A 16286-nucleotide genomic window follows, 5' to 3' on the forward strand; every position below is an offset into this window, starting at 1 on the left:
TATGTAATAGAAATTTATAAAACATCAAGGGGCTTGCCAAAACTCCAGAACATAAAAGATGAGACAGTTAGCATATAGGGTAAATAAAATTCATCAGTTCAGTATTTCTATGCATATTTAGAACCATTGAGATAATGTTTTGAGTTTCATTGATAATGACTTATTTTTATTTACATATTAATGGTATATTTCAATTAAAATACTTCAGTAATTATTGAGGCTCGATGCAAATTATGGCACCTGGATTACTGACTTCACTAGCAATTTAAGATAGTTGTTTTGTTCTTTGGATTCCTGAGCAGTTATATGGTGCTAAGTTTAATACTTTATCACCGTAGGCAAGTGCCTGCTACATCCTAAGCTTTTTGACTGAAATTGAGTAGTTGGAAGTTGGTAAAATTTAATCCTGGTTAAATCTTTCTGCTACCTACCCACCTGAAACTGCTTTTGATTTGATGGTTTCAATGCTAGCATGGAAAATGGACGTTAAACGATGATGATTGTTGCTATTATGTTGAACTGTTATATGGCCAAATGCATGTTTTTCAATATTTTTACTTGCAATAGTCCGTTCTTTTGGTCAATTGAAGGTTCCAAATGCTGATTTTAGTAAAGCAACTGACTGAAAATTGTAATGACATAGGATATTTCATTACAAATATGATAGTGACAGGGTAAACCATCTGGTACCTTTTAGCAAGTCTTTGCTGTTGCTGCAGACAAGGCATTGTGTGGTTAAGAAGCTTACTTGGCAACCACAGGGCTTTGGGTTCTGTCCTGCTGCGTGGCGTTTTAGGCAAGTGAATTTGGTAGACAGGAAATGTATAGAAGCTTGTATCTATGGGGTGTGTGTGTGTTCCTACCGCTTGACGACTTGTTTGTTTATATCCTTGTAAGTTGGTGGTTTGGCAGAGTAGACTGATAGAATAAGTACCAAAATTTAAAAAGTACTGAGGTTGATGTCTAAATTCTGCAAAGCAGTTTCCCCTGGGGCCAATATCCAAAGACTGAAAGTGAATGTTGTAAATAATCATTTTGAGTCCAAAATCTCACTATCCGTATTTGTTTGGAATAATCGGATTGTGACTCTTCGGTAGTTTGAAGGGAATTTGTGTCCCATCTTCCTATGATGGAAAAAAAAATTATATCAACGTTTGGAATTGATGGGTTGTGGCTCTTCCAATAGTTTCAAAGGGAATGAGTGTTCCTTTTGTGACTGAAAACAAAAAATCTTTATGGATTTCAGATGTCAAGCAAATGGAAATGAATTGAAGTGAGCCAATGATGAGAATTTAGATTAATGAAATAAGGAATGATTTATGTAAACGGATTTTTTTCGGTTTGAATGACAGTTTTTAACATAATTGCTAGGTAACTAAAAAATGTTAAACTTCGTATACTGGTAGAATGTGTTTATAAAACATCTTTTTCTCTTGGCTTTATTGAGAACCAATCAATGACTGTCTATTGAGGTGAAAACATTCTGTGCCGTATGAATATGTCCCTCATTTAGGAAACAGATTGGGTTTATTTACATGTGTGAAGAAAAAAAGATACCCTTCCTCCCACCCCTAACCCTAAAACAGATTGAAATGCAATAGATCAATAGTAGGGTCATAATTATGGGTGACAGTTTCATATGACACCACTAGAAAAAAACTGCCATTCCAACCGAAAAGATCCACGTAAACGTATTTTGAATTAAACTTTATCTTTTCAGCATGGTGTCAAAGTATTGACAATGTGAAATGGGTATAATATTTAATGAAAAAGATAAGAGAAGTCTCTGATCTTCGTTTAAAAGCAAGGTGACATTGCAGTCCTGTTTTGATGTTATTGAATATCAGCAAAGCATAACCAAACTTGATTGAGCAATGGATAATTTGTACATTAAATAACATTCATCAGGATTTGCAGGTGGGGGAAGGGCAGTATACTTCAAGAGTGCCTCATGGTATGAATTTAAATAAAGGCACTCCTATCTGTCACCTTATCTGCCAACAAAGGTTTTACCCTGCTAGTATAAACGGGGACTCACTGTTCTAAATGTATTGCGGAAAAAAATTTGAGATGGTTGTATGGTAAGAAGTTTGTTTCCAAAACATAGTCTTTGTGGCACCTTGGGCAAATGTCTTCTACTATAATGACAAAATGTATTGTGAGTGAAATAGGTAGACAGAAACTGAAAGAAGCCTGTCAATATATATGTGTGTTTGTCTGTCCATCACCACTTGACAACCAGCGTTGGGTGTGTTCACATCCCTGTAACTTAGTGGTTTGACGTTAAGAGACTGATAGAATAAGTCCTGCGGTTGCTTTGTTTGACTAAAAATCCCTTCAAGGCTGTGCTCCATTATGGCTGCAGACAAATGACTCAAAAGTAAAGGAATAAAAGAATGTGTATAGGATTGTATGTTTGTTACCCTCTCCTTGTCTTGAGATGATGGTTGTAAACAAGTGTCACTCATGCAAGAGGTTTCCTTCATTTTCAATCTGCTCTGAAGGTTGGTGACAGGAAGGGCATCCAGACAAAATTTGCTTCAACAAATTCCATTTGACCCATGTCACTCACTTTGCTTGAAACAAGAGCCAATCTTCCTCAAATCACACAGTCTTTAAGAAAAACGACATGCCTTTATTTGATTATTTTGTTTAATGCCTTTTTTCCAATGCTAATGTGGCTTGGACAGTAATTGACTTTGAGGCAGGATTTTATATCCAAATGCTGTTCCTGTTGCCAGCCCTTCTTGTTTTTCCAATTCCCTGCTCTTTATATTCGACAAGTCTCTGAAAGTACTGGACAACCAGTTGCCCTTAGATCAAATGAACTGGATAACAACACTAATAAATGATTTTACAGGCTTAAAATGTAAACAAATGGAATAAACTAAAGATGATTTTGAGTGAGAAAGAAAACAGGAGAAAATGATCAAATTTATGTTCTAAGTTCAAATTCTGCTTCACATCTACTTTGGCTTTCACAGTTTCCGAGGTTGATAAAACAGATACCAGTTGAGCACTAGTATTAATGTGATTGACTATCCCACTTCTCCACAATTTCAGTCCTTGTGCTTAATAGTAGAACATAAAAAATAACAGAGATGGCAGATGCTACAAGAGTGGCTGACAATCAAAGCAAAGTGCGATGAAATGTGTATAAGGTAAACTTAGGGGTTATTTCTCTTAAACACAAAATTAAGTTTTGATTCAATGGATATTCAGCACTAATGAATACGCCTTTCCTTGTATTAGTCCTTTAAATTGATGGTTTGCTTTATATATATATAAAACATGGAATTTATATTTTATTATATTCCTAATCTAGAAATGCGTTCGTAAACGACCGTTAGACTTTGTTTTCGTTATTTCTTCCTTAAGGGATATATTGTATGTGGAGTCTCATTTGTAGAAAATAGACATAAACAGTCTTTGACTGCTATTTCTAATTTTTTCGGTATGTGGCTAAGCAACCTGTTGCCTGTCTCTTATTTATTTACAAAAATATATATTGAACTTTTATAGAAGTTCCTACCGTTAATGGTGATACTTACATGCCGAAATCTACCAGTAAATAATTGTTGGTTTTTTTAAAAACCATTAAAGATATTATTTACTCTTATGTGTGTGTCTATATACACACATATATATGTCATCATCACCATTTAATGTCCACTTTTCCAAGCTTGCATATATTGGATGGAGTTTATTTGCAGTAGTTTTTCTACTCACCCGTTTCCAAGCAAGGTGATATTTCCCCATGACCAGACATGCAATCCCAGGATATTGGAAATGAATGTTGTTACTAGTATGACAGTATTACAGTGTCAAGACAAGATGACCCCCAAATAATACATATTCGCTCACACACATGATGAGCTTCTTTCAGTTTCTGTCTGTCAACTTCCACTAAAGGACTATACTAGAAGTTTAAGGTGTCACAGTGGGACTGAACCCAAAACCAATGTGGTTGTGAAGCAAACTTCACAGTCACACCTGATGTATGTGTGTGTATGTTTGCCATTCAGTTTTATTTCAAAATTTCTTGCCAATAGAGAAAGAGCTGCTCTCTAACCTAGATCCAAGTCTCCTTCATTGGAATTTCAACATCGTCAACAGCATATTTTTTTGTATACATGCATAACTATGTTTTGTTTTATTTATCTATTTTCATGCATGTAATTGCATATCTAGACATGCTCATCTATACTTAAATGATAAACTTATAGAAAGTTTTACAGAATTGTACAGTTCCAGTGATTGATTGAATCACTTTCTCCTTTCTGGTTTTGAGAAGCCTAATGTTTCAAGATTGGTATTTAGGCAGTGGGTTACATATCCCAGTACCCCAATAATTACAGGTATAAATCTGAACTTGTAATTTGGATAGAGTAACTGCAAATTTATTAATATTTCAGCGTGTATGTACGTGTGTGTGTTGGTGGGTAGGTAGGTAGATGGATAAATGTAAATATGACTGTGATGAAGAAAATCGTACTCGCATGTGGATTCACTCCCACTATGTGGTGCCTTGGACAGGTGTCTTCTAGTGTCACCCCAGGCCAACCAATGCCTTGTGAGTAAATTTGGTTGTCAGAAACTGTATTACCATAAATCCTTGAGTATAATACGCAGGAGATCTTTAGGGGGCTGTACCTCTGAAAAACCTAAACCTTGTATATAATGCGCACCACTTCTCTAACCTGAGTCAAGGAAGTCTATATAATGTCCTTGGTTTGTAAAAATGTATACAGTAACGTCCTCTATTATTATTGCATATATATATAACACAGTGGTTTTCAACCAGGGTTCCACAAGAAGTTACAAAACTGCTAAAATCGGCAGTAATCTTTAATTCTGTGCAGATATGTGTGCATAAGACTATTAAATTATTGCACGGGGGTTCCTTGAGCCAGTGGAATGTTTCCTTGGGGTTCCGCTCCAGCAAAAATGTTGAAAAGCACTGATATAACAATGCAAACATGTAGAATTTTTGTGCATTTTGTTTGCAGAAAATAAAGAAATAACGTTTAATAAATGTTGCTTACTGCAAGTTATGGATCATTTAAGGTATTTTCACGCCCGACATCACAAAATGCGTCTGAATAAACATTGCCCGACAGCAAATAGAGACTTGAACATTGCTTAGAAAATAATTTCCATTTTTAACCTCATCTATAATATGCACTAGGGATTTTGACCTTTAAATTTTGGGGGAAAAATGCGGATTATACTCAAGGATTTACGGTAGGCCCATTATGTATGTATATGTATAAGTATGTATCATCATTATTTAATAGCTTGTCTTTCATGCTGGCATGGGTTGGATAATTCAAAATCTGATGAGTTGGAGGACTGCATCATACACCAATGTTTATTTGGCCAACCACTTAATAGAATATACCAGGTGCTTTTTTTGTGGCACTAGCGAAGAGTACTTTGTAACTTGCAATGCTGAAAACCTAAAGTGACTGAGGGCAAGCAGAAGAGAGTGGGTGCAATGACTTGGAGTGGGGGGGGGGGTAAATAAGATGAGAGGAATATATTTGTAGTTATCATAGGGTGGTGATGGTGGAAAGAATAACAGTTGTAAGGCAGTCAGTAATTGGAGGAGGGAGTATGGTAAGGAACAGGGGGAAAGTGAAGGTATTAGTATTAGGGGTTATTGAGGAAAAGGGAAGAACAGCATAGAAAGGAGATTTGATGGATTGTGTTGTGGAGATAAGGAGCTATTGTACATTGTAAAGATATGAAGGAAAGGAACAATGAACTAGGGTGGAAAAGAATCCTGTGATAGTCAATGAAAGAAACAAAGAAAGATGTTGGGGGTAGATCAGGGGGGGAGAAGAGGATGTTTAGGGGGTGGTTGTGAGACAAAAGTGCAGTGAAACAACAAAGGAAATGGAAGCTGGAAGTGGGGCACCATAGTGGTAGGCAGAAGGAGAAAAGCTGAGTGTGGATGCCATAATGTATGTATATATACTCCCAACCACATGGTTCTGGGTTCAGTCCTACTTTATGGCACCTTCTACCATAGCCTTGGGCCAACCAAAGCCTTGTGAGCAGATTTGGTAGATGGAAACTGAAAGAAGCCTGTCATATACACTTGTCCCACATTATTTGGCAAATCAACCTTCACTCAATAAATAAATCTATATTCATTCAAAACCAGTTGTTTTCCCACCGACTGTTCGCAACACCTATCTGTGCACATTCTGTTAAAATATCAGGAATCTTGCAACACAAATTCCTAAACATATATATATTCTTTTATTCATTTACTTATTTCAGTCATTTTGACTGTGGCCATGCTGGAGCATTGCTTTAAAGAGTTTTAGCTGATGAAATCAATCCCAGGACTTATTCTTTGTGAGCCTAGTACTTACCCTATCAGTCTCTTTTGCTAAACCACTAAGTTACAGGGACATAAACACACCAATATTGGTTGTCAAGTGATGGTGGGGGAGCAACATGCACATAAATATATACATATACACTGCATCCCACATTATTAGGCAAATCAACCTTCTCTCAATAAATAAATGTACATTCATTCAAAACCAGTTGATTTCCCTCTCACTGTTGGCAACACCTATCTGTGAACATTCTGTTAAAATAAATCAGATCTGTGCAGACAAAAACAAACAACGGCCATTATGGGTCAGAAACGTGATCTTACCTCAAATGAGAAGTCTACCATCATGTCAGAGCTTTGAAAAGGAAAAACAACCATAGAAATATCAAAAATACTGGGAAGAGATCACCAAACAGTGAAGAAATTTGTGCAGTCTCCTATTCCTGTCTTGGACCTTTGCAGGATTGTCGCTTCGTCGGATGACGATTGTGGAGAGAAGGAGAACGAGGTGCCTAGCCTGAGAAGATCTCAACGCGCAAGGAACCCTCCCGGTTGGATGGTGGACTTCAACGTCGAGTAGAGAGAATGTGATCTTTAAGATCAGGGTGGCATGTGGAATGACGTCAGCAGCTGGGGAGCTGACCAGAAGAGGAAGGGGGTAGGAGTGACGTGCATGCAAGCAGGGCACTATTGGGCCTTTTCAATTGAGGTAGCCGACAGAGTTGGATGTGTGAGCACTTTGTCAAGGTAGGGGAAAAGCAGTTGCTATTTCTAGCGTTCGGGTCGGGCCATGTGGAAGGGCGCAATACCACTGGGGAGGTCTCCGTTGACAAAGAGAAGGTAGGTGTCCTTATTTCAAATCTCCTGCATACACCACACATTTCTCCACTGGAGAAGATTGGAAGGAGTCCTTTCTGCAATAAGGACACATATTTATCTGAGTTTATGTTGCCCTGACACTCCACCAGCTCTGATCAACCATTGTACCAAATTGTTCTCCAGAGCATCACAGAATAACTGCCGTGTTTCATTGTTGGCTGCAATCTTTTCACATCAAATTCTTCATCACAGTCTCCAGACCCACACTCAACCACTGTCAGGAAATACAGGAAATCTGAACACATCAGAGAATATGACCCTCCCCAAATGCTAGTGACCTCTCCACCATCTCACTGGCCCAATCTTTTCTCCACTTGATGTTGGCTGGTTGAAGAAGTGGCTTCCTTCCTTCTGCTCTGCCATTGTAACCAAGTATGTAGAGATACCTGATAGCTGTTCTGGGACTGACATCAATGTGTTCTGCTATGTCAGAGGCCTTGCAATGAGGATTATCCACCACACTTCTTTTAACAAAGAGAAGGGTCCTGCTAAGAGGGCTCTGGGTGAGGTGATATGGATTCCTTCCCCTCTTTCGTGAATTGCACAATCACTCTATTAACTGTAGAAAGCAGGATCCCATGGTTTTCTGCAATTTTATGCTATGTCCACTTTCAGAATGACCCACAATATGGCATCTTTGAAATTCAGAGAGTTCCAAGATTTCTTTTGTACACAACATAATTAAACAGTCACATATAGAACCTGAAACATAAGTGATGTTTTATGGGGTGTTTATTTACTCTGGTGTGTGTATATATATATATATCCCTGATGAAAAGGATTCGCTTGCAAGAGTCCTGTGCCAGGGCCATGTAAAAGACCCTCTTGCCAGTGTCACATCAAAAGCACTCAGTACACACTGTAAAGTGGTTGGCACTAGGAAGGGCACCCAGCTGTAGTAACCAAGCCGAAGCAGATCAGAACTTGGTGCAGCTTTCCAGCTCTGGTCAAATCATCCAACCCATGCCAGCATGGAAAATGGATGTTAAATGATGATGATGATGATGAGGTATGTATTAATTAATGAGTAAAAATGAGAGGGACAAGTTTTAACAAACGCATTATTAATATAACATTTGAAAGGAAGGGGGTCTTTGATATTTCAGAAAAAAGGAGAGAAAAGAAAGACGTGGTAATATATATATATATATATATATATATATACACTTTATAATTAGGGTTCAGCAAAGATTTGCTTTACCACATACTGAAGTTTAGAAATAGCAGCCAAAGAACCTTAGCTATTTCTTAGCTACTTTAAGAAGAGACTCCCGGACAAAACAAAATCTTTGCTGAACCCTAATTATAAAATATTGCTTAAATTTACCGAGAAATGCTCCTTTTTCATGCCGAATTCTACTTGGTGAGATTATTGATTACTGGTTAATTAATTAATTTTACCCTTTGTTATTATTGATTATATATATATATATGCATGTCTGTATTTTGAGCCTTTTGATTGGTGATATGCACAGCTAACCAACCACATGGTTCCGGGTTCAGTCCCACTGCGTGGCATCTTCGGCAAGTGTCTTCTGCTATAGCCCCGGGCCGACCAAAGCCTTGTGAGTGGATTTGGTAGACGGAAACTGAAAGAAGCCTGTCGTATATATGTATATATATGTGTGTGTGTGTGGGTTTGTGTGTCTGTGTTTGTCCCCCTAGCATTGCTTGACAACCGATGCTGGTGTGTTTACATCCCCGTCACTTAGTGGTTCGGCAAAAGAGACCGATAGAATAAGTACTGGGCTTACAAAAGAATAAGTCCTGGAGTCGATTTGCTCGACTAAAGGCGGTGCTCCAGCATGGCTGCAGTCAAATGACTGAAACAAGTAAAAGAGTAAAAGAGAGTAAAGAGAGCTTGAGAAGACCTGCCAACTTTGTTGAGTTTCTGGATGAATGATGTGTACACACTAGGCCTCTTGCCCAATTTTTCCCTGTCACGCTTGCCCCATTAACTTATCACTGACCCCTCAATTACTTCTCTTACTGCTACAGCTTTCAGTTACTATCATTAAATGAGAACAGAACTATGTTTCACCATCCCTTTTTACCTATGTTTATATCCTTCACTGATATACATCAGTGAATTGCATGCACACACACACACACACACCCATTGTGGTTGTGTGGTAAGAAGCTTGCTTCCCAACCACCTTGTTCAAGGTTCAGTCCCACTGCGTGGCACCTTTGGCAAGTGTCTTCTACAATAGCCTCAGGCTAACCAAAGACTTGTGAGTGGATTTGTGCTACAGTGCAATGTTATGCATCCTATTCAAATTTTAAAGGCTTAAAATTATTTCCTTATAGAAGCAGGTTAATTTTTCTTCTCATTTCTAAAATTCTTTATTGATTTTAGTTTTTAGCTAATTACTAGTGGGTGTGGGGGAGGACATCAGTTCTAAAATGGAAGAAATGTTGGTATTTCTTTCATGTATTTTTTGACTACTTTTTAAGACCGCTTCTTTTTGTAAATTGCTGATCTTATTTTTTTGAGAAATAAAATAAATTTTGTCGGGTCTAGGAAAAGTCATTATACCAATATCATTAAGTGTCATTTTGTAGTTATGTGTCGTGTGTCAATTTATATGTGTGCAAACTCTCCCACTTTAAAAAAAGAATTTTTTTAGCCTATTAGATTCAGATATAATCTTCGTACAGCATCTGAAAGATATTTGTAGAAAAAACCCATTTTTCTGAAAGTTATGAAGGAATATCTTACAAGACAGATACAAAGAACGAAGTAAAATAAAATAAAGTTTTAATGTATATTTTCATTAGTTTATATTACATCCTTTATTTACATGAAATAATGGGGCATGTGCCATCACTTGTTTCTTACGCAATTACGTTTTTTAAGGACAATTTACTTTCACTTTTTTACGACGGTGAACTGCATTGTTAATTTATACACACACACACACAGTTGTCCAATGTGCAGAAAAACTGAGTAACGACGGCATGAATAGTTAATTTGGATCTTTTCACGGATCTTTGACCGGCAGATTTTTAAAAGAATTTCATTGTAACTAAACACTTTTAAGCTTCGTATACTGGAAGAATGTGTTTATAAAACATCTTTCAAACTACAGAATTTTCTCAAGAAAGCCAAGAGAAAAATATGTTTTATGTAACACACTACCAGTATACGAAGTTTAAAAGTGTTTAGTTACGTGGGAATTATTTTAAAAATCTGTCGGTCAAAGCGAAAAGATCCGTCAGTTTCGAATTCCTCAAAGCTATGAGGAAAAAAAGTCGCGTGAATTTTCCGAAACTCCTCTCCCCACCGCCTCGGAAAAATTCTTTCCAACAAATCTCCGTATACTCTGAATCTACAACATCTAAACGGTATTTGTTGAAAATTTCATTAAAAAGTATCCATTTTCGGGAAATTACGAGGCATCAAATTTGGTGGGGTACACATCTGTAGGAATGCCTTAATAAGAAAACATCCGTAGACACAGCGAGTAATAATTTTTCTGGAATTTGGTCATCCAAATGCACACACGAGTGAGTGCTGGACATCCCTATACAAATGTGCCCACCTCGCACGATTTTGCTTCATCATAACTTCCAGAAAAATGGATATTTTTAATGAGCTTTCCTACAAATACACTTCAGATTTTGTAGATTTCGATTGCACCGGAATTTGTCGCGAAAATGTTTTTCCAAGGGTCGCGAGAAGGGTTTCGCCAAATTCACAGAAGTGGGCTTTGTTTCCTCATAGCTTTCAGAAAAATGGATATTTTTTTTATGAAATTTTCTACAAATACCTATCCGATGGTGTAGATTATTACCATTGTACCAGAATTTAATAAGAAAAATAAAATTATTGGGCTTGCACACATACATACTGACTCCCACACCTTTTTTTCCGAAATTTCAAGTTTCATTTTGTAGTTATATGTCGTGTGTCAGTTTGTATGTGTGCAAGTTCTCTGTCTCTCTCTCTTTTTTTGCCTATTAAATTCCGACATAATCTTCGTACAGCATTTGAAAGATATTTGTAGAAAAATTTCATTAGAAAATACCCATTTTTCTGAAAGTTATGAAGAAACAAGGCCGAATTGCGAGAATTTTCCGAAACACTTCTATCCACTCTTGGAAAAAGAATTTTCATTACAAATTCCGATATAATCGGAATCTACGCTGTCTGAAGCATATTTATTGAAAATTTCATTAAAAAAAATCCATTTTTTTGGAAGTTGCGAAGAAACAACATCGAGCGAGTTTTCACCGCAATTGTCCAACAAATGGGAACATGAAACTCTGAGTAACAGCTTTTGGGATAAATTTGCAGCGTTAAGAGCATATCACTCTACCTTTGGTATTCGAGTACTATTTTTTTCGTGTGTGTATATATATAAATATATATATATATATATATATATATACATATCAACACACACACACACATATACACACACACACACACACACACACGTGTATATGTATATGTATACGGGTATATGAATACACGCGTGTTTATATATATATACACACATATATATATATACATATACACACAGATATATATATATATACACACACACACGTGTATATATATATATATATATACATACACATACACGTGTATATATATATATGTATACGGATATATGAACACACACGCGTGTATATATATATACACCTGTATATGAACATACACATACGTATATACGTGTGTATACACACATATATACATTTATAAGTGTGTGTATACAACACATATACGTATATAAGCGTGTGTATACACACACAGAGTCAAGCATACGACAGCTTGTGCAAGCGGAGGGAAGGGGGCGGTGGTTGTGGAAACCGCAGCGAAGTTAACGTCTGCTGCCGATAGCGACATCTAGCGGAAGGCGCCAATCTAAAAAATGTGATGGCGGCCTTCTGACTGAGTCTCAGACTTCTGCTGAATCTTTAAACTTCCTTTTTCTTCCCCTTTTTTCTCTGCGGAAAGTGGCCCCCTGCCCCCCCGGAATTTGCCAGAAAAACACACAGCCTCGTTGGCGGCTTTCTCTTCGGCACTGGTATAAGAAATTAGCAAAAAGGAAGGCAAGAGAGCGAGCGAGGTAGGCGAGAGAGAGAGATAGGAGAGATCGGAGAGAGAGAGAAGCAAAAAGGGGAGAAAGGTCCATCCTCTCAAAGACACCCCAGTATTATTAAGTTGGATGGAGAACTATACGTGTCCGATTTGCATCAATCTTCTCATCGAGCCTGTAACGTTGCCATGCAAACACGAGTTGTGTCTTCCGTGTTTCCAACAGAACTTCGAAGAGTCCCTATGTTGCCCGATGTGCCGCACCCGGATCTCTTCCTGGGTGAGAAAACAGAGCAAAACCAAGAAACTTGTCAACGAAAAAAGATGGAAAGAAATCAAAACTTTATTTCCCGAAAAGGTTCGACTTCGCCAAGAAGGATTCGAGGAAGATTCCGAAATAGATCAAAGTTAGTTTCTCTTTCAAAATTTTTTCTTCCTCCTCCTTTTTATAATCTTTTCATCCTTCGTTTTATTGTCTCTTTTCCATTTGCTGGAAATTCACTGCAACCCTCCCAAAAAAACCCCTAAAAACAGTATATTTGAAGCTATAAATATTCAGTTTCATGTTTTTGTTGTTCCTTGTGTGTCCCTTCCTTGGTTTGTTTTGAAAAAAATAGGTTTTTATGGAATGAATTGGAACCCTTTCCTAAAAAGAGACCCTAAATATTTCGTTTTATCTTCCTCCCATCATAACAAGAATTGTAGTTCATTGTTTAAAAGGGCTGCTTTATGTAGTTGTAGCAGTGCTGTTTATTGCTGCTGTATCATCAACTGCCAGTGTGTATATATGTGTGTGTGTGTGTGTTTAATATGCTTCTGTATTTGTTTATGTGTGTATATATGGTATATATATATATGTGTGTGTTTAATAGGCCTCTGTATTTGTTTATGTGTGTGTATATATGGTATATATATATGTGTGTGTGTCCATGCATGCTCGTATACACACATGTGCTTCGTGTGAATACGAATTTAATAGTGATTAAGGCTTGAATATTTGTATCCGTGGAATGTGGACGTGTATGTTTATGTTGTGTGCATATATTTATATATTGCATGTGTGTGTGTGTGAACGTGTATATATGCGTATGTAGACATATAAACACATACATATAAGCGTGTATATGCGTATGTAGACATAAATATATGCTTATAAGCGTGTATATGCGTATGTAGACATAAACACATACATATAAACGTGTATATGCCTATGTAGACATAAATATATACTTATAAGCGTGTATATACGTATGTAGACACATAAACATATACATATAAGCGTGTATATACGTATGTAGAGATATAAACGTATACTTATAAACGTGTATATACGTATGTAGAGATATAAACACATACATATAAGCGTGTATATGCGTATGTAGAGATATAAACATATACTTATAAACGTGTATATACGTATGTAGAGATATAAACACATACATATAAGCGTGTATATGCGTATGTAGAGATATAAACACACACACATAAGCGTGTATAAGCGTATGTAGAGATATAAACATATACTTATAAGCGTGTATATGCGTATGTAGACACACACAAACACATATATATGGATAGCTAGGTAGATGAGGGATGGATTTCGGATTCAAGGTGCAAAAATAAAATAAAATTGAAGACTATTCCGTGAAACCGCCAGCACCATCAGCAGACCTCCTCCTGAGTCACATGCACAAGACCAACAGAGTTACTCTGGCTAATCTTTCATTACACACTTTTCAAAAAGCATTTGCCAGTTCTTCAGAATCCGTTTCAGTCCACCATCCGTATCCTGAAAAATGAATGCTGGCTTGCCAAAATTATAGAACTTTAGATGCATAGAAACAGTTACGACGTGTTTATGAATCAATAATGACAATATATGGCACCGGGAATTGCTCCTTGGTACCAGTGAAGTCTAATATTAGACACCCACATCTCTTATGAGAGAGTAGTTGACCAAAAGGGAGCACTAGGTTTTGATATCTCCTAAACCTGTAGATCAAGGGGTTATGGAGAAATTTTGTGAAATACTCATCCTCCACTACCTTGATGGGTCACCTGTCTTTGCTAAGGTTATTGTGCCTCACCACCACACCATAGAGGTGTAGAACACGAATGAATATACATAACTAAATGTTGGAAAGGTGGTTTATTGTCCAACTCTAGAAAAACAAGGGAGACAAATCCGCCTTTTTTCCCAACAGTAAGAATTTAGCAATCTTGTCCATTACTGGGAAGGTTTCTAGATGAGGTTACACTGAAAAGATTGGTGCACCCAATCTCAGAAGACGTCCCACCAGCCACAGTAAAGCTTCTGCTGGGCACAAGGTAGCTTCATGAGAAATGCCGGACCACTTCATTGCATTTGTGGATCTGTGAAAGGCCTTCGGCATGGTAAACAAGGAATTGTGGGTTTGTTTTTGAAAAGTTTGGTTGCAAATCCAAATTTATGAATCTCCTTTGAAGGGAAATGTGTTTAGTATTATAAAGATGAGTGAGAAAAGTGGTATGCATACTGAGTATTAATAACTAACCTTTCTATCCAAACAGTCACAAGTGCTGTTTGTGACCAAAGCTCCACATTGAGGGTCGTGATGTATAGTTATGGAAAGAACAAATAGAGGTGGTCACCATGATATTCAGTTGACTTCCATCAGAAAGCAATATGAATGTGTGAGAGAGATGCAGGTATCCCTTGTGATTGAGGAGTTCACTTAACAATCGTGAGGCTTGGGTTCAGTCCCACTGTGTGGCATCTTGGGCAAATGTCTTTTATCGTAGCTGTGAGTTGAGCCAAGTGAAACTAGGAAAATGGAAACTGTATGGGAGCCTGTCAGATGGACTATACAAGTAATTCAAAGGCCAACTTTGTCACACACTGCATTACACTAATTCCACCTGATGATTACATTAAGGGAACGTGTCTGTGGAATACTTGGCCACTTAGAGGATAATTCACTAAGTGGATAGTTCAGTTGATCAAACAGACTTGAATACTCCTCATTGAAACTGGTAAAGATCCATGTATGTGTGCTTATGCGTATCTGTATAAAAGGCCAAATCATATCCTCATCATCATCATTGTTTAACGTTTGTAGGATGGTTGACAAGAGCCGACCAGGTAGAAAACTACCCTAGGCTACTATGTCTGTTTTGGCCAGGTTTTCTTATGGCTGGATGCCCTTCCTAACACCAACCACCCCACAGAGTGGAGGCGAGGTTAGTTTAGGTATGATCTTTACAGCTGTATACCCTTTCAAATGCCAACCACTTTACAGTGAGGACTGGATGCTTTTTACGTGGCACCAACACAGGCAGGAACACTAAGTAACTTGCAAAGAACTTTGAAGAATTTTGAGAGGGGCACGGGCATTTGAGGCGGGGATCTTGTGTCAGAAGATGGAAGGTTAGTGTGACAGAGGCTGAAACAGGTGTCTTGCTATAACGGAAAGGGCATTTGGAGGAGATGATCCGGTATCAGATGATGAAAGGTTAGAGTGTGACAGAAACAGGTGTTATAGAGGAGGTACATGGTTGTCCAGTGAGAGAGAAAAAGAGAGATGCTATGGGTGGTTTGATAGGATCTGATAAACCAGAGGATAGCATCAAGCTCCCATGTCTGCTTTGGCAGGGTCTCTATGGCCAGATGCCCTTCCTATATATGTATATATATATATCATTTTAGCTATTTTTACTCTTGACCTATCTATGCCTGAGATTTAATTGTGTATGTTTGTTGTCGTTTCAGTATTTCTTTGTCACTAACGGTTGAGAATCATTTATACCTCAAATTTATGGTTATATAAATGATTGTGCTGGTGTGTATACACACACACTCACACACACACACACACACAAGTAGTTAAAACCATGCTTTTCATTTCTAAACTTTAGCCATGAATGATTCTTTCCTACAAATACAGAAATATACACAAACACACTGAGATTTGTTTGTATTTGTGCATATTTGCTGCATGTATGTATATCTCCTCAACATGGACAAATATA

At 37.5% G+C, this 16286-nt stretch overlaps 1 protein-coding gene across 1 annotated transcript in view; it reads left to right on the forward strand.

The window, feature by feature from the left end:
* Positions 1-16286, forward strand: part of LOC115222150 (E3 ubiquitin-protein ligase rnf168-like) — a 33589-nt gene that overhangs the window by 4775 nt on the left and 12528 nt on the right. Inside the window, exon 2 of the mRNA XM_029792289.2 lies at positions 12366-12685. Within this exon, the coding sequence (XP_029648149.1) occupies positions 12409-12685 (277 nt within the window). The 5' untranslated portion in view covers positions 12366-12408. The remainder of the gene's footprint in view (positions 1-12365; positions 12686-16286) is intronic.

The sequence above is a fragment of the Octopus sinensis genome, linkage group LG19 (genome assembly GCF_006345805.1).
Source record: "Octopus sinensis linkage group LG19, ASM634580v1, whole genome shotgun sequence".
NCBI classification, from domain to species: Eukaryota; Metazoa; Mollusca; class Cephalopoda; order Octopoda; family Octopodidae; genus Octopus; species Octopus sinensis.